The 25,686-nt window shown below is 33.1% G+C and overlaps 2 protein-coding genes across 15 annotated transcripts in view; both read left to right on the top strand.

Moving 5' to 3' along the window:
* LOC145323107 (tachykinin-like peptides receptor 86C) overlaps positions 1-25,686 on the top strand; it is a 69,914-nt gene that overhangs the window by 18,124 nt on the left and 26,104 nt on the right. Inside the window, exons 7-8 of the mRNA XM_080165492.1 lie at positions 19,121-19,204; positions 21,012-21,115. Coding sequence (XP_080021618.1) covers positions 19,121-19,204; positions 21,012-21,115 — 188 coding nt within the window. The remainder of the gene's footprint in view (positions 1-19,120; positions 19,205-21,011; positions 21,116-25,686) is intronic.
* On the top strand, positions 286-15,385 carry LOC145322661 (uncharacterized). Of its 14 annotated transcripts, XM_080164852.1 has the most exons (17): positions 309-587; positions 1,229-1,326; positions 1,946-2,060; positions 3,456-4,764; positions 5,297-6,120; positions 6,920-7,066; positions 9,640-9,722; positions 10,142-10,219; positions 10,367-10,458; positions 10,668-10,766; positions 11,428-11,498; positions 11,964-12,050; positions 12,853-12,957; positions 13,432-13,561; positions 14,028-14,645; positions 14,794-14,884; positions 15,074-15,385. In XM_080164852.1, exons 1-14 carry the CDS (start codon positions 435-437, stop codon positions 13,495-13,497), a joined length of 3,327 nt encoding a protein of 1,108 aa, XP_080020978.1. In that variant the 5' UTR covers positions 309-434; the 3' UTR covers positions 13,498-13,561; positions 14,028-14,645; positions 14,794-14,884; positions 15,074-15,385. The 14 variants fall into 14 exon arrangements, with proteins under 14 accessions (XP_080020983.1, XP_080020981.1, XP_080020982.1 ...); XM_080164851.1 differs by having other exon boundaries at positions 14,028-14,222; positions 14,745-15,385; XM_080164850.1 differs by having other exon boundaries at positions 14,028-14,222; positions 14,715-15,385.

Below are 25,686 nucleotides of genomic sequence, written 5' to 3'. Positions count from 1 at the left end.
TAAGTCTTTAATAAGACCAAACAAGAGTTGGATTAAAAAATTTTTAAAAAATGTGAATTTGTTGTGCTAGTGGTAAAAAATCTGAATTTAAAATTTTTTTACACAGTGTTAAAATACTTATTATCTTAAAGTAATATTTTTAGTAAGTTGAAGGATAGAATAAGGTATTTTGTAATGAGAATATTCACATTAAGCCAAATTATGTCAAAATTTAACCCCCCCCCCTCCCTTTGGTTTGCTAAAATCAGGCATTCCCGGAACTTCCTTTGGGGTGTTTTTTTCTGACCATGGTCCCGTTTTAGCGTTTTAGCGGTCTTGGGCATATGATATCTTAATTGATTCAGATATTTTATAACCGGTTTATGCCCATTTCCCTTTTCCCCTTAATGGGCTGAAAATTGGGAACACTTTTGGTTTCTTTAAAAATCTTAAAAATGGTTGGAAGTCGTAAAGTGTATTTAGGCAGGAACAACAGTATCAGCATAAAATATTTTATTTCAGAACTTAGAACTATGGGTAAAAATTCATGGACAAACAAATTAAAGGAGTTGAAAAGAAGAGAGGAAGAAGGAAACTTACTCTTCATGGTATGTTAGGATTAAAGGAGGGGGGGGGGGGTGGGTTAATGCAACCATCTCGTAATCAATGATTGAATAACACTTAGAATTCGAATTTTGATCTTAAATTTTGCATGAATAATCCTTGGTAGGTCTATTTTCCCTAATTCGAACAAAAAGAACACATATTACTTTTTTTTGGCTCAAAAATCTTATTTAAGTTCTAGCCGGTTGCTGTTGGTACTAGAAACTTAAAAAATGGCTATTGCTATCATTTTACATGAATTAAACAAAAAAATATGTTTTTAAAAGTTGATTCCTACGTAATTAATGATGAATTTGCCCTGAAAATAGGCAAAACGCGGGTAAATGGCTGAGCCGCCAGCCGTTACTTTTCCAACTTTTTGTTCGATTTAGGGAAAATAGACCTACCAAGGATTACCCATGAAAAATTTCAGTTCAATTTAATCACTGATTACGAGATGGTTGCATTAAACCCCCCCCCCCCTTAAACTTTTTAAAAATCTTCCAAGATAATAGCCTTAACTTATGTTCAAACATATTAATAATTTTAAAATAATACTTATGAACAGTGACATGCTAACTGATTGAGTGAGGATCACTGTTTTGGCTGCATTTCACCATATCATTAATGTTAATTACCTATCTAGGACCGCGGACGGCAGTCTGGCAGCAGTTCTCATGACCAGCAGCCGTCGACCAGTCCCAGAGATTCCACTGGACCTCCCCCTAATCAGCATGACAGGAATGGGTTTTCATACATTTGATTTAATGATTCAACAATAATCTGTGAATTATGATTTCTTCAAATGTACCAAATTCTGTTTTTTAAAAATACCTATTGCTAACCCCTGCGGGGCAAATAGATTCAGTGCCCTAAAGAATTAGAAAAAAATTATTCGCCCCCTTCCCTTGCTTTCAATTTATTTCATACACAATAGTATGGGAGTATTTGAAGTAAACATTAAACAAGGCACTTTGAGATAAAAATTAAGGATGACCTCCGAATTAGTTGCCGAATGTGTACGCAGTTTCCTGAGTGTTTCCCTATCCTAGCTCAATATTTACTACTAGCTAAAAAAGCTTCAAACTTTAAAAAAAATATCAAAATTTGAAAAATTCAAATTTATAATGTATAAATCGTTTATACATTCAAATTTAGATTTTTTGAGGGAAGTTTGAAGATTTTTAGCTAGTAGTAAATATTGAGCTAGGATGAGGAAACACTCAGGAAACTGCGTACACATTCGGCAACTAATTCGGAGGTCATCAAATTAAGCGACGTTTCTTTAATTATAGATAGGTATGATTTACACAAAATTTCTCATGAAATAAAAATGTTTGAAAATCACAAATGAATACAGGAACAGTCCCCGTAATAGCATGGCTACCAGCCCGCCCCCAGAAATGGGAGGACCCCCCACGGATGGCGGAATAATGAGTGGAGCCAACACCCCAAAACCACCTTCTACCCCTAACCAGGTAAAAAATCTCAATATGAAAATGTAAATCAAAACTACAGAGTAAAACACTAGAGGGGGAAGGGGTTAGATAACTGTTATGTGCCGACCTTCAATTGGGTCTTAAAAAATCAACCTATATTGTCGGGAATATTAACACAGCCAAGTAACAGAAAAAATAATTTGCTAGCAGACAAAAAGGTTCTTGGAAAAGGGGGGCAGGTAGTTATCTGTATACAATATACATCTATACTTATTATAATACTAATTAAAATAACTCTTCTATTATGTATAAAAAAATCTTAAAATTTTAATATTAATTTAGAATAAGGTATAAGAAAAGTATCTTAATGAGTTTTAAAGGTGAAATGCTTTTTAGCTCCTCACAAAAGCATTTTTAAGAAACTGCAATTTGTCATTTTTTCACATTTCTTGACTGTGATGCATTTGCAGTAAAAGAATCTTCTTTAATAACGTAGGTTATAGTAAAAAGAAAAAAAACTCCTTCTTATTTGACAAAAAAATCTCTAAAGACAAAAAAGTTATTGAAGTTTGATTTTTTTTTATTAAAGCATTTAATTACAAATTATGGATAAATTATGAAGTTATATCTTAACCTGTCAATAAAATTAAAGGATTATAGGAATTAATAAGGGGTGGGAATTTACGAACATGAGCAATTTTTTAGGTCATGTTTTTTAAGTATACAAAAAGAAAAACTGAATATTTGTTTTCAGTGAGAAAAGGGGGGAGGCGGATGTGCCACTTTTTGAAACCAAAACTAAAAGTCATCAAAGGAACTCAACTAAAAAAAGAGTTACAGGTCTGAGATTTTGCATGGCAGTTGCTTTATAGGGGTACAATATGGAACTGTGAAGAAACGGCGGCGCAACCGCCGAAAACCGCCGTTTCCCGCCAATTTTTTTTTGCAATTTCTCGGCGGTTTTCGGCGGTTGCGCCGCCGTTTCTTCACTGTTCCATATTGTAACCCTATAAAGCAACTGCCATGCAAAATCTCAGACCTGTAACTCTTTTTTTAGTTGAGTTCCTTTGACTTTTAGTTTTGGTTTCAAAAAGTTGCACATCCGCCTCCCCCCAGTATTATAATTAAAACGTTTGCGGTCAATTAATGACGTATATAATTCAAATTACTTATGACAATTATCTTTATAATAATATATTATTAATCTTTTGAAATATACAAGTCTGAATTCCTTCTTAGATTTAAAGATTTGAAACTAATTGCCAGTAAAGTATTTTAAATGGGTTATTTAGGGACATAAAAGTATTTATGATGTTAAATACATATTTTAGAATAATAATACTGCTTTAATAACTTTATATAGGTAGTTTAGTCTTGCTTAAATAGTTTGTGATAATAATCTTCACTTTGCAAGAACACATATTTTTCACCTAGGATTTGGACACTGGAGTTCTGGGACAGGGAGGGCATGATACATCAGACCTTGATGTTCTAAATGAAGATATTTTTGAGAGTGCTGATGTGACGCCCCGCCATGTGCCTATGTACAGCAGCCTTCCCTCGCCTGGTGGCCCAATGCTTAACCAACCCATGGGCCTCCCCTCCTTGCATAGATCCAGCAGCAGTCAACCTGGCTGTTCTCCCCACCCAAGCATGCATGCGTCACCAGCTCCTGTGCCTCAATCCCCGCACCAAATGCAATCTCCTGCAAGTGTGCCGCCGTCCCCCGCTACCCACCAGTTTGCCACGCCGTCTCCTGCCCAGCCTCCTTCACCGGTGACGTATCTTCCTATGAAATCACCAGCCGCCTTCCCGCCGCCGCCGTCTCCAGTCAGCAACATGACACCCCAGCCATCTCCTGCCAACTTGCTTCCACCTCAATCCCCAGCCAGTAGTATACCACCTTCATCACCTCTAAACAAGCACTACTCTGTAAAATCTCCTGGAAGCGTGAGTGCCCCAAAATCTCCACGTGGCGGAAGTGTTCCCCATTCTGTGTTATCCCCTCAGTCTGTATCCCTGCCCCAAAACTCTGTTATACTTGCACCTTCAGGGCCGGGTGGTGGAGCTACTGTCCTGCCACCTGGCGCCTCTTTTGTACCTGGAAATGTAATTTCTGGAATGCAACCACTGCAATTTAGTTCTAGCGGCACTTTAGTTAATAGTGGGGGTCAGGTTTTTCAAATTCAACTACAACCTAATACTGGTGTAGGGCAAGCAATAGTTACCAATACCACTGCAGCTAAATATCATCCTCCACAAAGCACGTCACCTGTTAATTCTCAGACGGTTGGTGTGTCCGGAATCAGCCCCCAGGACAGGACAAGACTTACCAGTACCTTAAACTCGATGGTTACCACACAAAACCAGGCGCCTGTAACAAATGTATCTGCCGGTCAAACTCAGCATTCCATAATTATTAATTCCAATGGTGTGCTCAGTAGTGTCCAGCCTGGAGGCACTCCAATTATAATGGGACAAATGGTGGCTCAGTCTGGAGGTGGGACAGCTGGCACTCCCATGATAATTCAACAGCAGGGTGGTGGTGGCCCTATGTTGTTGTTACGACCCAATGCTCCCTTACAAACAACGCCTACTTTAGTGCCAATAGCAGCTCAACCCGGCCAGTTTATTGTTCAACAAGGTGGCCAGCAAAAAGATATTGAGGAGGTTCCGCCGCCGCAAGTGATAACGTCACAGCCACCACCAACAACCACAGCTGCTCAGAAAACTTTCGATTTAGGTAATATTTTTTTTAAATTTTACAACATTTTTGGGATTAAAATCAGAGAGAGAGGGGACAATAGGCTGTTTAGTACACTTGTCCCCATAGTTATATAATAACGTTTTCTTATTCATTGGCGAAACAACTTTGGGGACTTAAGTAAATTTTGATTGGTTGGTTAACTAAGTTGAGTGTTCAAACGTTTCAGCCACTAACTTTAATCTAAAGAAAGGGTAACGTTGTGAATAATCATTGGGGATGAACATCAATTTATCGGCCATTGTCATTATCCCTTTAGATACCTGGATTTTAAAAAAAAGACTTCTATCTTATTTATATCTTCAACTTCAAATATTAGATAATTTGTGGTTCTTTAACAAATCTAAAAGATGGGGTAGGATTTGTCTTTTAAGTTTATTTACAAACATGTATTTTTGTTTCTAGTGAATTTTTTGAACAAATCAAATGATTAAGTTGTAAAAAAATTCCTTATTTAATAATTAAGGTTTGCTCTAAATCTACTGGACTAGGTATATTTTATTTTGTTTAGGTGCATTGATGAAGGATGCTGGACTGGACATTGACGACTTTGATTCATTTAGCATGGATCAAGGCTCAGGCGGGGGCTCCCAAATGGATCTGGGATTCAGCACCTCCCCCACTATAAGCCAATCAGATGATTCTAACTTGCCAATTTTTTCACAGAGTAACTCATATGATATGATTCAACAGGATAATAGTATGAACAGCCAACAAATTGTTACAAGCTCAAACAGTCAACTGCAGTTTAGTCAACAGCAGCCCATGCAAATGTCAACCCAAAATTCTGGCCAAATTATTAGTATTGGACATGATAGTAGTTTTCTTGCGTCAGGTCAGCAACAAAGTCACCAGCAACAACAATCGGGTCAACTTCTTGGCAACCAGTCAATACAAATTATCGCTGACAATGGAAGTCAAATGTTGACAACAAACACCACCGGCCTGGCATACAGCATGCAGGCGGGTGCATTTATTCAGGGTGGATCTCAAATTTCAAGCATACCTGTTTCTTTACCAGAACTTGGCGGCCAGATTGTCAGCCAAGCATCCTCAGTACAAAGTAACCTGTTACACCATGACAGCCAAATGACCAATGTTAACGCTATGATGACAAGTGGTGGTCAACATGTTGTGGTCACCTCGTCAACTGGTCCCCCCACTCACCAAATGATCTCCCAGCAGCTAGGCATTACTCTCACAGCTAACAATGGGCCGCAGGGTATTACCCTAACGCCAAGCGGTGGACAGCTTATCCAGGGAAGTGGTGGTATAGCAACTGCTACTTTGTCAACTTCTGCATTTCCGCCAGGCTCTTCGTTTCAACTAATGAGGGTAAGTGTACCTAGTTTTTTCATTTTTTTGTTATTTCTTAAAAAGAGGGGAGGCGGATGTGTCACTTTTTGAAACCAAAACTAAAAGTTAAAGGAACTCAACTAAAAAAAAAAAAGAGTTACAGGTCTGAGATTTTGCATGGCAGTTGCTTTGATAGGGTTACAATATAAAACAGTGAAGAAACGGCGGCGCAACCGCCGAAAACCGCCGAGAAATTGCAAAAAAAAAATTCGGCGGGAAACGGCGGTTTTCGGCGGTTGCGCCGCCGTTTCTTCACAGTTCCATATTGTACCCCTATAAAGCAACTGCCATGCAAAATCTCAGACCTGTAACTCTTTTTTTTAGTTGAGTTCCTTTGTTGACTTTTAGTTTTGGTTTCAAAAAGTGGCACATCCGCCTCCCCCCTTTTAAATGAAATTTTTAGTGTAATTGGTAGAAAATTGTATTGGCCTCGTTAATATGTTGTTTTCAAGTAAATAAATTTTTAAAAACAAACCTTAAGGCACAAAATTCTACCAGAAAAAAGCCTCATACGCATCTTTTGAAATATTTATGCTTTAAAATGCGCCGTTATTTTCAGAGATATTAAAAAACACCTGTAACAATTTCGATGCATATTTTTATAGAGAATATTGACATATAATTATTTTTTTTGTACTCCTAATGGTTGTTTCCCAAATTTGGAAAACGCAGTTTATATTGAAACGCCCTGTATATAAATATATTATTCTATATTGTGAAACAAAGCACTTTTGTCTTATCCCTTCAGATCCCTGCGTCTAACTAACTCTGTATCTAGGCTGGTGGTCAGCCAGGCATACCGCCACACGTGGTCGTGTCCATGGCCAACATGGTAATGACATCCATGAGGTCAGGTCACCAGCAGCCCAGGCCGATGCGACCAAACAGCAATGATGGCGGTATCCAACAGACCATCAGAGCCGATGTAAGTTTAAATAAATAGATTGCTAGTAACAGATAAGTTAGGCTGTTGAAAAAAAGGTAGGTATTAAAAATGTAAAAGAAAATGTGCATCTTTTATCTTCAAAGGGATAGTTCCACGAAGTGTTTTTAAAAAGTTAAGGTACTCAGAGTAGTGAACTTTTATATGTCTCAGAAGAATATATTAGGCATTGGATAGATATGACTATGTGTTAAAGAATTTTTAACATTGACCTAACCAAACTTTTTTTATTTGACAATATCTAAAAAAGTTAAAGCCCCTAGAAGAAAAGTTACAAAATGAAATGTGTAATGGTTACTTAGTTTGGTTATGTCAAAAAAGTTTACTTTAAAAAATCTAGTTGATATCTTTAAAAAAAAAGCTCAGAACAAATAATTTTAGTGTTTAGGGGATCTTTTGCTCCACAAGCCCCTGTAGTAAAGCCCCAAAATAAAATGTGCAATGTAGGGTTGGCAATCCAGATCCAAAATCTGGAATCCGCCCAATTTCTAGGCAAATTTTGGAATCCGGAATCTGTTTTTTAATAGCGGATTCTGGATTTATAATTGGTATCCTAAAATTAGCGTGTTGAGTTTTTTCTTTCAACTCTTGCTTTTTGAAGTCAAAGATTATCATCATTACATTAAAAAATTTTAAAATCTGGTTCGATTCTTGGAAGTGAATTATAGAGAACACCAAGAACATTAATTTTTAGGACATATGTAGCACTCAATTTTAATTTTTTTAAAAAAATGCCTTTAAAAATACTGCTAGAATCCGGAAACCGAATCCCTAATCCGCCAAAAATAAGAATCCGGAATCAGCAAGGAATCTACTACTTTTTTTGACGAATTCTTTTAAGAATCCGGAATATGAAATCAAGCTTTACACATAGCGTTATTAATAGATTAAAGGTTTTTAAAGAAATTTTGAGGGCTTGGCTCATCGTGCTGCTGACAAGTAAACAACATTTTACCATTAGAATCTCCCCCCCCCCCCATACGTTATAGACACTAGTTTAACAAGTAGTTGCCGAATGGTAATAGAAATATGTTCAAGTAGTTTCCCTGTCAACTAACGCACGACTAACCTGTAATTAAGGTAGTTAGTTTTTTTTTGTCTGAAGCTAAAAATCTTGTTAATTGCTGGTCCTAATTTGATGTAATTTAAGTGGATATCTTAGAGTGGTTTTAAGCTATTTCCCTTACCTTCTTCTAGAAACTAGGGGCGACGTATAAAATAAGGTTGCATTTTATTATTATTAACTAAGTTGTATTTATATGATCAGGTCTTGCAGTACCTGTATGAACCCAACCAAATTTTAAAATTTTCTTGCGAATTTGAATTTTAGGCGAATCTCAATGGTCCACTCTCGGTGATTCCCAGGAAATTTGGGGTACAAACGAAGAGACTCCATTGTGGGACAGTAATCCTGACACATGGGACCATGACAGTGCTACTAGACTGGCACAAAAATTATTACAGGTTTATATATTTTATTTTTATAAGGTAAATTAAGTGTAAACTAGTGTTAAGGAAATATCCCCTTTATATTAATAAATATGTAATAGTTCTATGAAAAGTGTGCGGTTTATTTAGCCACTTAAATACCTATTCTAATATTTATTTTGGGGTTTCCGTTCAGTTAACTTATGTTACTTTTTAGGTTTAGCATATGGATACAGCTAGTTACGCCAGTGGAGTTGATAATGAATCTAAAGATGTAAGTTTAATTAACGAAGCTTTCAATAAAATCTTTGTTTATTCCTAATTTATTACTTTGCCACCACAAGAAACTTATGTATTTTAAAATCCGTCGTTTAGCTGGTCTAAAATTGTTATTTTAATTTAGGGAAGTCAAATGATCTCACAGGATGGAAAGCCTGGCCAGATTATATCCCCAAATCCCAGGTATAGACACAATTTATTAATCATTATAAAGGGGGGGGGGGGGCGGATGTGCCACATTTTGAAACCAAAACTAAAAGTCAAAGGAACTCAAATAAAAAAAAGAGTTACAGGTCTGAGATTTTGCATGGCAGTTGCTTTATAAGGTTACAATATGGAACAGTGAAGAAACGGCGGCGCAACCGCCGAAAAATTCGGCGGGAAACGGCGGTTTTTGGCGGTTGCGCCGCCGTTTCTTCACAGTTCCATATTGTACCCCTATAAAGCAACTGCCATGCAAAATCTCAGACCTGTAACTCTTTTTTTAGTTGAGTTCCTTTGTTGACTTTTAGTTTTGGTTTCAAAAAGTGGCACATCCGCCCCCCCCCCTTTGTATTACTTCCATAGGTAGTATTTCGAGATTATTTTTATTCACTTTTACATATTTTTTGTCTTTAAGTTTAAGACAGAGTTTTGTCGCAACTTTAGAGAGAAGGGTGAATGCATTTATGGAAATCAGTGCCAGTTCGCTCATGGCAAAGCAAAATTAAGGGTAAGATATTAAATAAAAATTTTAAATATCCAATATCGAAAGGGCTAAAAAAGAAGTTTAAATCCGGTTTAAAACAGTTAAGTTTTTTATTTTAGTTTCCGCAGAAAGCTGTATAAAATACGTAAATTACTTTCAGCATGATATGATCCGCCACAACAAGTACAAGACAAAGCTGTGCCAGAAATATTGGATCAAGGGATGGTGTGCTTATGGCACAAGGTACTTTCCATGTTTATGCAACCTGTCTATTAGTTTAATAAGTCAAGAGGGGGTCATTGGACTGTTATAATTTTTACACTAGTCTCCTAAAAATTTTTTATTAAGTTTTCTTATTGGTTAGTTTTGGAGTAACATTTACTTAAATTTTGATTAGGTAGTTTGTTCATAAAGATTAATGTCAAAATGTTTGAAACAATAATTGTTACCTACAGAACGGTAGTCATTGGGGATGTACATCAATTTATCATTCATTGTCTTATCCCTTTAGATCCCTGATTATTAGTACAGGGATTTACCTTTATTACATCAAACATAATCTTAACTTTTACAGAATTTATCCAAAGGATTCATTATTCAAAGAGTTAAAAAATTTAAAATTATGTATTTTGTTTGAAATCTCACAAACTTTAATTGTTCAGATGCAACTTCATTCACCAGGAAGAGGAGCAACACATTGCAGAGAAGACAAGAGTTGGAGAACATCAATCTGGATTCAGGTGAGTTTTTACACCTTGGTTTAAAGCTATTTTTCCTGTGCGAAAAGAAAATATTATTTCATTATTTCTAACAAAGACTAGTTTTCTATTACTAGACTTAATTATTAACGAATGTTAAAATTTTGAATAAAAATTGTTATTGTTTAGACCTTTGATGCCAACGAAATCTCTGCGGAAATCCAGCGAATCCAGTGCTGATTCTGGTGTTGATGTAAACGATGTTTACAACAGGGCTTTAGGTACGTAAATTTAAATTAAAACACATTTTTTTATATTGTAAAAAGCAGGTATACAAATTGGATATGATAATTGATCTTTGTTCTATTGACTGCCACCCTCCCACCCAAATTTTCTTAGATTAATATTAATATACCTTATTCCTGATTTAAATCTAGTAATATTTTACTACTCGTTAAAGTCCAGCTTAAACACGTTCCGTTAAATTTAGGTCAGTCTGAACCGTACGAGGTGACCTCCATGTTCAACAAGACAATCAACATGCCAGATCTGGACATCATCAACACCAAGAGAATGAAGCTAGACATAAGTAAGCTTAGTTTTGGTCCCAAGATCTATTTGTATAGAGCAATTTCTAGGACGTTAATATTAGGGTTGGGCCGGATATCCGGTTATCCGGCCAAATTACCGGATAACCGGCCAAATTACTAGATACTACAGTAGCAAAAAAAATTTCTTAAGAAATCTTATACAAATTTACATAAAGTTAAACTTGTTCAGAAAAAAAGTTCTTCTAGCTTCAATAATAAGAAAATTATAGCCATTTAAAATTTTTAAAAGCAGAGATTTTTGGTGTAAAGTATTAAAAATTATAGAACCGGATATCCGGCCGGATAGTTTCAATATCCGGTATCCGGCCGGATATTGAAAATGGCCGGATATCCGGCCACACCGGATATCCGGCCACACCGGATATCCGGCCCAACCCTAGTTAATATTATAGGGCATAATTTTTAAGTTAAAAGCGTCTTATTTTAGGACAGAAAAAAATGTCAGGGAAGACAGTTAATAACTTAATTTATTAGTTTGTTGAAACTTCACTGATTAGGACATTTTTAATTTTTATTACTTAAAAAATATTGAATGCATGTATTTTATTTTCATAAATGTACACACACGAATGTTTTGTGCTTCGCCACTGGAGGATGTTGTCACCCTAGTTAATTATTAATGATCAAATATTACTTAAGGTACATACAAGAATGATGTTGTTAATACAAGTTTTCAAAATCTGAATGGCAATCAATGGAATCAAATTAAGGTGAATATTTATTGTTGTGATAAAGAGTTTATCTGTAATGTTTAGTTTCCTTCATTCTTCTTATTTAATATTTGTATAAAATTCAATCTGTTTTTATATAACTAAAGGTTTAAAATCCAGCGAAAATAAGCTCATTATAGTTGTTTTATTTTTAATTAGTCGTTGTCTCCCCATTCATTTTTTAGCAGAGATAATAAAACATAAATGTACAACAAATACTTCTTCCCGAAGGTGAGATTGACTTCGCCACATAATTTTAGGGATAATAAAATTAGATTGGAGATTTTTAGGATTTATTTGATCTTGGGAGGGTAGACGTGACCTTTTATTAATAGTTTAAAACCCTTCAGGGACCTAAAGAGAATATAAACACATACACACTCTTGCACTTTCATACCGAAAATGGCAGACCTTTTATTAGGATTACACTTTACAATCATCTTTATTATACATTGTTGTTTTTAGGTTAAAGATATTGAGAAGGATAGTGATATGTTCAATATGAACCTGGCTACTGAAATGAACAGAAATCTTTATCTCGACGTTGTCAAGGTAAACAAATTGATTTTTCTTGAGTCTGTGATCATCTCATCATAGCTATTATTTACCTATTTCTGTTCATGTGGCTTTGAGCGATTATGTTCTATTAGGTTATTTGGGTGTTACTTCTATACTTTATAGGTTGGGCTGTTTTATTTTCCTTTCAGTCCTCAAAATAGCTTTAAGCCCTATATTGACCAATGGAATTAAAATTCTTTGAAATTTTGAGATCTTTTACTTCAGCCATTCATAACGAATACATATTCCTGTAATGTTAAGTTGAATGGAAAACGCTTTAATTAAAAATATTAAAACGCTACCTTTTTGTTTATTCGTTGAAGTCGCTACTGGAAGTAGCTTGGCTCAAAAAATTTCTATCTGTTCTTTAAATACATTTCCTAGTTTGTTTTTATTTTCCTTCTTGAGATTTTTAAAACTAAAAGGGGGGGGGGCGAAAGTGACACTTTTTGAAACCAAAACTAAAAGTCAACAAAGGAACTCCACTAAAAAAGGAGTTACAGGTCTGAGATTTTGCATGGCAGTTGCTTTATAGGGGTAAAATATGGAACTGTGAAGAAACGGCGGCGCAACCGCCGTTTCCCGCCTAATTTTTTTTGCCTTTTCTCGGCGGTTTTCGGCGGTTGCGACGCCGTTTCTTCACAGTTCCATATTGTACCCCTATAAAGCAACTGCCATGCAAAATGTCAGATCTGTAACTCTTTAATTAGTTGAGTTCCTTTGACTTTTAGTTTTGGTTTCAAAAAGTGTCACTTTCGCCCCCTCCCCCCCCTTTAAATAATTAATTTCTGTCCAGGTTAAAGATAGCCGGCCAGTTCCTCATCCTGAGGATAATCACATTCCAGTCTCCAATAACCTGCCATTCAATCCACCTATTAATGGCCAGTACAGGTACTTAGAGGTCCGGGAAAATTGTTTTTTTTTACACTAGTCCCAAAAGTTTTATAAGAAAATGTTTTTGGCTTGTTGGCTTGACAACTTGGTGACTCTTAATAGATTTTGATATGTTGGTTTATTTTCAAGTTTCAACCACTAATTGTAATCTGCAGTAGGAGTAATTTTGTGCATAAACATTGATGAGTTAACATTAGTTATATAATATTTTCATTTATACGGTCAGATGAAAGTCAGAAAGTCAAAAATCATATTTACTAAAATCACTAGAACCCAAAGTATAACAACCACGCTATTGTAGTTATTGTATTCGTTGGCTTAAAACATTCAATACTTTAATTTAATTTTGATTGGTTGGTTCCAAACCTGAAGTGTAAAAACTTTTCAACAAATAATTTTAAAGCTCTTTATTATTTTTTTGTTATTTAAGAAATGTTTTAAGATATTTTTGTCGTGAAAATAAATTTTTTTTTTGTTTTAGGAGACCAGCAGTCCAAGACAGCTAGCCTTTGTCCGCGTGTTCTCGGCCCTAGCGCGCATTGCGTAGTACCTAAAAGCAGCCTGGCGGCCGCTCACATAGACACAACCACCAAACCTGCCATTATTTTCAGGTATAAACTTTTATTTTAAGGTTTATTAAGATTCGTTGCTATCATCATAAGTGAAATTACTCAAATTACTTTTTTAAGTGAAGCCACTCTAAAATTTTCTTCTGTCTGTCCGTCATTCAATCCGTAACGATATAGGATGAATATGATTTTGAATTGTTTCATTGTTTTATTCATCAGTCTGTCATTTCATGACATGACAACGAAATGATGTCACGAAATTTTTGTATTCGTAGGTGATATTACCTTTTTTTAAAATTGCTTAGGAAGAAATAGAGTTTATGCATGGTTATTCATTCATATACACCATTAAAAGTTGCAAGAATGTACTTCGAAAACTACCTAAAAAAAATTAATGAAAAGTGCTAACCGTTAATGAAGGACAAAGCGAACCTTTAAGTTCTCTTTTAAAAATTGAAGTCATTTCATCTATTATAAATCTTTGTATTAAATATCATTTTTTGTTCAGATGCTAACAGCCCTGCAGAAAACTGGTTTCTAATCGCAACCTACATCACAATAAAAAACATACTTTTTATATCTGTAAAATTTTAGTTAACATAACAGTCATTTCGGTTTGTCATTAAGCTATAATTGAAAGCTTATTAATATTTGTACGGGTCATACAGAAAACTATAATTATTACAAGATTTATAAATGCAAGGTTGTAATCAATGATTATTTATCTATCCTTATATAATTTTGTTTATCAAAACTTGAAACTACAGTTTTTCAGTCTTCATTTTTTAATCTATTAAGTCATAATTAATAATTTGGCATAAAAAACGTGTTATACTTAGTGAAACTACATTTAACACATCTTTTTTCAGAACATTATCTAATGTATTTTCTTAAGAATCTAGACATGTAAGAAAAAAATACAGGGGGCGATATTTAATCCAATGAAAAACTCTTTATAATCAAACTTTTTCGTTAGTTATAATCTAAAACAATAGTGTACAGTAGTCTACGCTATTTTGCTAAAAATGATAATTTCAAATAGTTAAATTGTTTTTCTTCGGGTAAATTTTTCTCTCTCAGTAAAAACTATTTTGTTAAAATAATATTGTTCATAGTTTGTAAGTAGGTAAGAACAAGTTTAAATTTAAATATTAATTCTTTCATTTCTTCCATGCATTTGTAACTTAAAATTAAGGATTTTTTATTAAATAATTTTTTAATTTAGAAAATAATGAATTTTACAAACAAAATATATTGAAATTATAAAATTTAAGGTCACTAAAAATTTTGTGAAACTGTTGAATTATAATTATATTTACTATATACTATGTAATATCAAAATGTTACTTGTTGTATATTTAAAGGGTTAGTTGCACGAAATGCATTTATTTATGAAATTAGTGAACTGCATATATTTTCTTTTTAAATGGTTTAAGCTATATTTATAGGGCATATATTTAAAAAGATTTTAATTTTGTACATGTAGTTTTAAAAATATCAATTGAAATTGTTTTTCTGAAATGCACTTCATGCAACTATCCCTTTATGTAAAAGCTGTGGTAATATCCTCTTAGGAATATTTTATTTAATTTTGAAAATTCCCCCCCCCCCCTCTCCCCCCCTTGACAGAACTATGAACTCTGGCCGCGGCGCTCGGCACCCTTGCCTACCTAATCGCAGCGCTCGGCTCCCTATTCTAAAACCTAACCTAACCTAAAATAGTTGTTTTGTCAGGGGGGAAGGGGGAGGGTATAAAAATTTTCAAAATTGAAAAAAAATATTTCTAAGAGGAGAATGCCAAAACTGTTCCTAAATGCCATTAATCACAATCCATTTTAATTTAAAATATAAAACATTTTTGAAAGATTTACTTGTTTTTGTGATGTTTAGCCTTTACTAGCGTGGCTACTCTAAGATTAGAAATGTTTGTCTGTTAGCTATGTTTAGGGGAAAACAAAAATTGGAGACTAAACTTAATTTCCGTAAGAAAAATGAATTTTTTTCAGCTGGTTTTACAAATGATTGTTTAGGTGAAGATTATAATATCTGCGTTTACTATACAACCCACTTGGTCAGCCAGTCTGTAGTGCGCTAGAAAACATGATATCAACAAAGCGGAAATTTTTTTTCCCTGCAATGTAATACAGATGTCTGATTTTTAAACCTTTTCTATAATTAGGGTCTGTCCTTACGTATGCCCATCCGTCGGAACAGTTAGCTGATGATTCCTATAATAGTTAGGTATAACTTTGAAAGCATAGCCACTCTATAAATGTTACCAGAATGCCCGTACGCCCATTTGAAACATTATCAACTTTTTTACCACTAAATATTAAAGCAAAGCTTTCTATAATTAGGGTGTGTCTGTCTGGAAAGGATATCTTTTTCGTTAATTTGGGCATGTTAGAATTGTCCTCTTGATTTCAACCTTTGCATAGTGATACCTGTAGTAGTTGGTAGGATTTAGAAAGCGTAGCAACTCAATAATTGTTACTAGAATGTCCGTACTTCCATTTTAGACATGTTTATTTTTATATTTTTAACAACAATTTTTATATGATGTATTAATCCTATTGATCTTATTGTTAGAATACTGATTCCTATGGCAACAAAGTGTTATGTTATAAGCAAATTATTTCTATAATCAGTTCTAAAAATGTAAGTATTATCCTGTATTTAAGCATTTTTTCAAGAAATTTACTTATAATGTTTTGTCGACTTTTGTACATTTATATTCTGATAATTCAGTTCTTACACTCTACAAGTGTTAATGTTTGTTTGTTCTACCACTTCAGAGCTTCCCTTTTATGGATATTGTCATCCTTATGGTTCATCTGATTTTTGGAATACAGATTCCTAGAACAAGAAAGTTATAATGCTATTGGCGAATCATCTCTATAATCAAGTCCCAAAAATGTAAGAATGTCCTTAAACATTATCCTGTATATAGACAGTTATTCAACTAATTTACTTTCAATTTTGTTTTGACTATTAAACATTTATATTCCGATTATTCAGTTCTGAAACTCTACAAGTGTAAATGTACTTTTATCCTACTGTTAGAGCTTTACTTTTATGGATGTGGTTATCCTTGTATTATGAAAATTATGCAAACAACACAACTACTTATCTATAGCCTTCAAAGGGGGAGGGAGGGTGTGACACTTAAAGATACCAAAAGTAAAAGGAACTCAACTAAAAAATAGTTACAACACTAAAATTTGGCATGGCGGTTAATATTAAGAGGTATAGTGTGTAACTATGAAGAATTAAGTTAAGGTTAGATTTGCCCCGCAGGGTTAAATTAGGTTCTTGCAGGGTAAGAGTCGAACGCAGGTTAGGATATGGCCCTGTAGGGGCAATAAACCAGCAAAATACGAGATTATCCCTAAATCATTTCCAAGCTGGATGAATTTAAAAGTTAATTAATTTCTAGAAAGTACAAATTAATTTCTCTATGGAAAGGCAACATAAAGTAGAATTACAAAGAGCATAGCAAATATTGCAGTTTGCACTCGTTGCATCTTTATATATGATTTTTTTTTGTCTAATCGACTCAGCCTATTATAGTAAGAAAGCCCCCTTTTCTCCCATCTCTTTTGAAGAGATTTTCTTCCCCTCTTCCCTTTCTCTTTCCCAAAAGGTTGATGACGTCATAGGGTGTCGCACTTTTCAAAATGATACAAAAAAGGGACAAAATGGGATGTCTCAACAAGGATGACATCATCCACAAAAACTAAGACCAAAATATACACGCAGGTCGCAGACATCAAAATTATTTTTGTGAAAAATCCACCAAAATCACAAAATCTACAAAGATTAAACAAAATCCTAGAAGGGTTATTAACATAAGATTTTATTTAATTTTTGTAGATTTTTTCATGTGATTTTGGAGGATTTTTCACGAAAACAATTTTGCCCCACTAAGCGATTAGAAGGGCAATTTTTTTTTAAGAATCCACCTCAGATATTAATGTTCTCAAATCAAGTGAAACACCCAGAGGGCTAAAATAACGATATCCCCTATAACCCCCTTTACCACAACCCCTCCCACCCTACTGGATGAAAAACTGACCAAAAATCGGGTTAAGTGTTAGCATGCTAAATTTACGACATTTCTTTCCCTGTCATAATATCCACGTATTTCTATATCCATTATCTGTCATTGACAATAGTTATAAATTAGAAAAGTTTGAACAGTATATAACATTAATATTCTTTAGAAAGTCTAATGTTTAGTGTAAGCAATTACAAAATTGCTTCAAAGCCAGATAGTTAATAAAGATTTAATTGTACAGTATAAAGAATTTGGGGAATCTAAGCCATATCTAAGTGAAAAGCTATTATACTGACACTATAAAGATAGTGTATATATGTATATATTATTATAGAAGATTGGTCCATTAAAAAGAATAATATCCACATTATATTTATGTCTATATATTGTTGAAATCCGGTATGAGGGGAGTGGAGACACCCCCCCCCCCCTCCTCAAAACATAATGGTTCATGGGGTGCATTTATAAGAAATATGCGCGCCATTCAGTCAGGATTTATTACAATTTATGGACTGCGATTTTCAGGGATCTTAAGGGATAAGACAACGAAAGATAAAATGATGTATACCCACATTCCCAATTATGATAAGATTATCCCTGCTCTAAACCCTTCTGTAGATTAGAAGTATCATTGGTGGAAAAGATTGAACACTGCTTGTTTAATTTTAATCCAACGAATGAGTGCCCATGCAGACTAATATAAAGCTTGCCTATTTATGATTGGTAGATCATTTTTATGATAGTTTGATAGACACACAAACAAACACATAATTAGAGATATATAGCATAAAACTAGATATATTATGCGTAAAAATATTTTAGTAGCGAAGTCACCCTATAATTCGAAATGTCCCGTACGTCCATCTGTCCGTAAGCTACGTTAATGTGATCTTCTGGGCTGCTTCTAAAGATGGACGGCTGAATTTTTTTGATGAAGTTGGCTGTAATAGTAATAAACCAACCCTTGACCGATTAGAAGCTTCACGGTAATGGAGAACCCTATCGGACAAGCATTAAGCGAGGTCTTAAGCTACATACAGTCAAACATTCTATTACTTTTTTAAAAGGATTTCTGGATTTCTATGGTTTGCTTTTTATGGATGTTGTAATCCTTGTTTGTTTTTATACGTCCACATTCTACACATGTAAATGAGTGTTTTGAAAATGATATTTATAACAGAATGTTTTTTTTCCTTTTATACATTTATGAGTGTTTATAAAATAAATTCAACATAGATTTTATATATTAATTTTTTTAAAGCGAAGCTATGCATAATTAGATTAGGTCCATCCATCCGGAACAATTAGCTCTTTTCTTTAATTTAAAATGGGATAAATTTTCCTATCGATTTCCAACTTTGCATGATGATTCCTCTAAGAATTAGATACGAGTTAGGAAGCGAAATAACTCTATATTCTTTATCCATTTTAAACATGATGAAAACCTTAACTCTTAGGCTAGCCTTGTAAATTTAATAAGATTTGGCCATTGTTGCTGCGCTATTATTGACATAAACGTCTTTGTTAATCCTCTATTTTTTTAGATGTGATAGAACTCGTTACATGTGTGTTCCTCTGTGGTCTAGTTCATTAGATGATAGAGAGGCAGATTCTAAATATGATCACATGTAAGTTTTTATTTTATTTTATGTTACAAAGTAGTAGCATGTTTGTGTGTTCATCTTTAGTCTAGTTCTTTAGATGATAGAGAGGCAGATTCTAAATATGATCACATGTAAGTTTTTTATCTTATCTTACAAAGTAATATGATTTTTTGTGTGTCTAGCCTAGTTCATTATATGATAGAGAGGCAGATTCTAAATATGATCACATGTAAGTTTTTATCTTATCTTACAAAGTTATATGATGTTTGAGTGTCCATCTTTAGCCTAGTTCATTAGATGATAGAGAGGCAGATTCTAAATATGATCACATGTAAGTTTTCATCTTATCTTACAAAGTTATATGATGTTTGAGTGTCCATCTTTAGCCTAGTTCATTAGATGATAGAGAGGCAGATTCTAAATATGATCACATGTAAGTTTTTATTTATATTTTATGTTACAAAGTAGTATCATGTTTGTGTATTTATCGTTACTCTAGTTCATTAGATGATACAGAAGCAGATTCTAAATATAATCACATGTAAGTTTTTTTTATCTTATCTTACAAAGTAATATGATGTTTTGTGTGTCTAGCCTAGTTCATTAGATGATAGAGAGGCAGATTCTAAATATGATCCCATGTAAGTTTTCATTTATATTATGTTACAATATGTAGGATGTTTGTGTGTTCATTTTTAATCTAGTTCATTAGATAATAGAGAGTCTAATTATGATCATATGCAAGATTTGTTTATGTTTTACCTTACAAAATAGTAGGATGTTTGTGTGTTCCTCTGTGGTCTAGTTCATTAGATGATACAGAGGCAGATTCTAAATATTTCATCTTACAAAGTAGTAGAATGTTTGTGTGTTTATCTGTAGTCTAGTTCATTAGATGATAGAGAAGCAGATTCTAAATATGATCACATGTAAGTTTATTATCTTATCTTACAAAGTAATATGATGTTTGAGTGTTCATAATTAGCCTAGTTCATTAGATGATAGAGAAGCAGATTCTAAATATGATCACATGTAAGTTTTTATTTTATTTTATGTTTCAAAGTAGTAGCATGTTTGTGTGTTCATCTTTAGTCTAGTTCTTTAGATGATAGAGAAGCAGATTCTAAATATGATCACATGCAAGTTTTTATTCATATTTTATGTTACAAAGTAGTAGAATGTATGTGTGTTTATCTTTAGCCTAGTTCATTAGACGATAGAGAAGCATATTTTAAATATGATCACATGTAAGTTTTTATTCATATTTTATGTTACAAAGTAGTAGCATGTTTGTGTGTTCATCTTTAGTCTAGTTCTTTAGATGATAGAGAAGCAGATTCTAAATATGATCACATGTAAGTTTTTATCTTAGAAATTATTAAGTTGTTTGTTTGTTCTATTGTGTGCAATAGTTCATTAGATGATTACAAGTTTATGCTTTCATAAATAACTCTGTGTGACGGACTTACTGACGTATTCTAGTTGTAGAGTAGCTGTGCTAATAGGTAGAAGTAAGGTTCAATACTTTGTTCAGTTTGTTATACTTAGAACCTCTAACGTCAATGTACAAAATCTACATTGCAGAAGCTAGAGATAATGGGCCTTATAGAATAGTAAACTTTTTTATCAGAAATTTTAGTACAATACAATTTATAATTAGAGAATCTTTTTATATTGCCTATAAAAATGACGTCATACTGGCTTACCCTTGGTCAATTAAAATGTATACTGGTCTGCCATTTATAATTTGGTCTGTGTATTGGCCTATCATTGGTCATTTGCATTGTATGTCGTTAATTTTTCCAGGCACTATAAAGAGCTTTATATTTAGATACAATGTGATGTTCACGATGGTGACGTACATAACCCCGATGCTGGGTATGGGTGCCTGCTATGTTCAGATTGGCAGGAACCTGTGGGGCGGAGAGGTTATAGGTAATTTAATTGGCAGCAGAGCTAATCTAAATTGGGTATGTTCGTTCGTCTGGACCACTCTGTGTCATATTAGAGAAGTTAAAAATTATACCTACTAATACTACGTCAGTCGTGTTACATCAGTAGTAGGAGTAGGAGAATGCCTTGACCCATAAGCAGATGAAACTTCCAGACAAAGGTGTTGTCTATTTTGTAACCTAATACCCATCAGAAGTATTAGCTCGTTAGAACGCCACTAAAAGAAAATTTCGTCAGTAAAAAAACTGGCCATATGCTAAAAAATAAAAAAAATTAGCGGTGCATTTTAAGTGTTTAAGTCGCTTGATAATCTTAGTTTCACTTTATAAATATCTTGGAAAATCTTAATCACACAAGTAAACAATAGTCTATTCAATTACCACACTGCAATGCAATAAAATATACGCCATTAATTTTTTCCTCGATTTTCTTTGCCTAAAAGCGAGGGTAATTAAACACATATCATTTTTGGAAAGTAAATACTTTCTTGAAGCCAATCTTAACGAGGAAGGTATTTTTGGAAAGGGGAAAATGTGCAGAAAACACCTATGTAAATTAGAAAATCCGCAGAAACCATTTTCAAAAGTTATTTGCAAACATTTGCAATGTTAATTTGCAAAATTAATTTCATGCCTTAAATGACATATTTTGAAATAAATGTTCTTATGAAAGTTTTTATCTATGAGTTTAGGACATGTTCAAGACATACATTTTATTTTCAGTGTTAGTTTTTTCGTCCTACGTGTGAAAAAAGGCATTTCTCACATTTTATTATAGAAAATTGCATATAAACACAAAAATAATTTTTTTCTGCAGTAAACATAATAATTGGTATAAAATCTATCATTTTTAATGCAAAAGTCAGATACTGAATCCTTTTTAGAGCGAATATATTGCAAAAAGTAACCAGGGCATTTTAGCAAAGTATGAATATTGAAAGAAATAAATACTTTTTATTTTTAATATACATATTATATAAATGAATAAAAAGAGAGAGAAAAAAAACTATAAAACAAGGTATATGTTTTTTTCACTCTATCATTGAATAAAATGCACTTTTATTTTTCATTATAAGCAACGCATCACATAAAAACTCAGTTTTTACAGTTATTAAACAAAATCAATGCAATTCTACAATCAAGGTAGTTTTATAAAGCAGTAATCCTTTTTGTAGCTATATTTTTTGTTAAATTTATTCTTTATTTTTATAAATAAACTTAATTAAAATCTAATGATTTGAGATTTCGTAATAAAGAACTTCATATTTTTACTGTTTAGACATATAAATTTCAAAGAAAAAGATTAATTCCTTTAAGTTTGAATAAAACTTTATTCATTTACATAATAAAAACGTTAAAATCATTAAAGAATCTAAAAAAAGAAAAAAATAAGTAATTTTTATAAATGTTTTTGTGTCGTCTTTATAAACTCTTTCCGCTTTTATTATTAGACTGATATAATTTAAAATTATAAATGACACTTGTTGGGCCTATCCTATTATATAAACTTAGTAAGATATTTTGTCAGTATCTTAAGGTTTGATACTGCTAAACTGATTGAGTTCTCGATTTTAGGGAAACTTTACATTGGTCCCGGTATGGGTTTAAGCTATTTTACGTTCCCTTCTTAACCCTTCAGAAAACAGAGCCCCTAGAGATAAATAAATTGAAATTATTTTAACCTAAACAGTCGGACCCCTTCCAAAGCTTAACCCTTAACAGTTGGGCCTCTTGCCGCACCTTTATCGGCCAGGGGAGGGGGGGGGGGGGGGGCGTTCAATTATCTCACTTCCTATTAGAGCTAAAAGGCTTAAAATTTTTGTGCATGCCCTCTGTTTGATAATGAATTTCCGACTATAAGTGAGTGAAAGTCAATTTTTGCTTCCTTCGCCCTTTTATTTAATAACCTTTGTTTGTAGGTCCTTTTTTACTAAAAAATTTAAAACAGCTGTCATTTTCTTATTTTATCTTGTTCATACAATGTTTATTTTTATGTAAATTTTATAATAGAAATCTCAAAACATAAATTTCGGCAGCTGCAAGCCGCCGAAATCGGCGGTTGGAGATAAAAACCTGGATAACCCTGCCAGGTTTGCTGGCATCCTGTGCCCGCCAGGGTGGAGATATACAAAAAAACTAACTCTCAGTTAGGACTGTTAAGGGTTAAGTGGATGGGTTGGGACTTGGGGGGGGGGGTTAAAATAACATTATAAAACCTACTAGAGGCTGCACCTCTTGCATCTAGGGGCTCTATAATCGAAGGAATATGAAAGTGCAGAAAAAACAATACCCAAACTTATTTATAAAACTAATACGTTCTTTTTTACTTTGTCTAATAAAGATTCATTAATGTTAAATTTTTGTTTGTTTACTTTTTTAGTGCAATAAAGGCAAATCTTTTTTCTGTTTTCCTCATGACTGCTCATTTTTGTCTACAAGAATTTGTAGTCAAAGTTTCAAAAAAGCAAAATGATATTAAAGAAACAAAAGTTTTTATTTTTTCATTTTTAATGTTCCAACATATGTAACTGTAAGGTGTCTTATTTGCCAAGCACAACAGTTTGTTGCTACCTCTCTTATTTTTATAATTTTATCAAATTTACAGGGTGCCCACCAAACACAGTGTTTTTGATATCTAGCCATATAACCAAATTAAATGTTAAAAAAAGATCTATTTGCATAAATTCTGTGTTATGACTGAACTAATATGGTATTGAAGAAATTGGAATCCAGGTTCTCTAATTTAGGTTAATTTTACATTGAGCAATCTAGTAAATTGTTTTTTTTTGGCATATTTAGAGCTAAAAATGTAACTCAATAAATAAGAGGGGGAGGGGGGAGTTTGTACACTTATAGGAAGTGAAATTCAGTATAAAAGTTTGGGAGGGACGTGTGGGCTTGTTTTTATAGTTATCAATCTAATTTTTGTAAAATATCTTATATGACTGGATGTACACATAAGACTTTGAAAATTGAATTTTAGTAATTTCCTTTTAGGGGTTTGTGGAGCAAAAGACCCCCAAAACACTGAAAACATGAGTTGTGAACTTATTTTTTTAATGATTTCAACCTGATTTTTTTAAAGAAAACTTTTAATATAACTGAACTAAGGAACCATTACACATTCCATTTTGGGATTTTCCTTCTGGAGGCTTTTGGATCATAAAACCCCCCAAAACACTAAAATTATGTGTTTTGAGCTTATTTTTAAAGATATAAACCTGATTTTTTTAAAGAAAACTTTTTTAATATAATTAAACTAAGGAACTATAACACATTTCATTTAGGGACTTTCCTTCTAGGGGCTGGCAGAGCAAAAGACCACCCAAAACATTAAAAATATGAGTTCTGAGCTTATTATTAAAGATATCAACCTGATATCAAAAAATATTTCTTTGCAAAAAATCAGGTTGATATCTTTAAAAATAAGCTCAAAACTCATAATTTTAGTGGGTCTTTTTGTTTTGGTGGGTCTTTTGATCCACAAGCCCCTAGAAGGAAAGTCCCAAAATGAAATCTTATGTGTACATCCAGTCATATAAGAGATTTTACAAAAAGAATTAGATTGATAACTATATTAACAAGCCCACATGTCCCTCCCAAACTTTCATACTGAATTTAATTTCCTATAAGTTTACAAACTCCCCCCCCCCTTAATTATAATTTTTGTTTCCAAGTGAAATAAAACAGCCCATAGATAGTTCAGTTGTTTTGATTGATTAAAACAGAATCTGTCCTTTTCCCAATTTCAATTCCCAAGACAATCAATTTTTTGAAAAAATGCAAATCATTTAGATAAATAGATTTGAATTTTTCATAAATATTGTACTCTAGTATAGAAAAAAATTAGGTCTTTGATCATCTATCAAAACTAGTTAAAAATTAATTCTTTACAATATATCAATGAATTAACATAAACATGTTGAATAGCTATTACCAATTTAAACACATAAAATTCGGCTGCAGAGGGAAAAATATGTAAAAATAAATGTATTATGCAATACCATTTATTTTTATCATATATACAAATACAGGGTGTTTTTTTTAATAGGACAAAAGTATTGCTTACTATAACCCACTTGCCATTGACAGAAAATAATAATCTATATCTTAATTTCTTTATTGGGTTGGGGCAGTTTGTATGAGAAAAAAATATTTAGCGATTTTCAACAAATTATGCTTTAAAAACCGGTTTTTCAAAGTAGCTATTTTTGGAAGATTTTTTTATCATGACCAATTTAAAGTGTGGGCAAAAATGCATGCATTTTAAAAATCAAATTGCATGGCGTGTGTTATTAGTAAAAAATGTTATGCATACCATTAGAATTGTCATAAACTCTAGTTTTTGGAAATATATGTATCATATTGATGCTATTTGTAGTATAGAAGCTACGTTTGAAAATCTGAGAAAGTTTTGAAAAAGTGGCTTAGGAAAAAGTAACTTTAAAGAAAAATGCTTTTTTTAAATGAAATTGCGTGTTTTCTTTTTAATTTCAATACTTTTTATAAAACTTATATAAAGATGTTTCCAAGAAATTTTCTTCATGCTGAAAG

Source organism: Acartia tonsa, chromosome 6, assembly GCF_053477335.1.
Source record: "Acartia tonsa isolate MP-2025a chromosome 6, ASM5347733v1, whole genome shotgun sequence".
Lineage (NCBI taxonomy): Eukaryota > Metazoa > Arthropoda > Copepoda > Calanoida > Acartiidae > Acartia > Acartia tonsa.
This window is presented reverse-complemented; position numbering and strand designations above follow the sequence as displayed.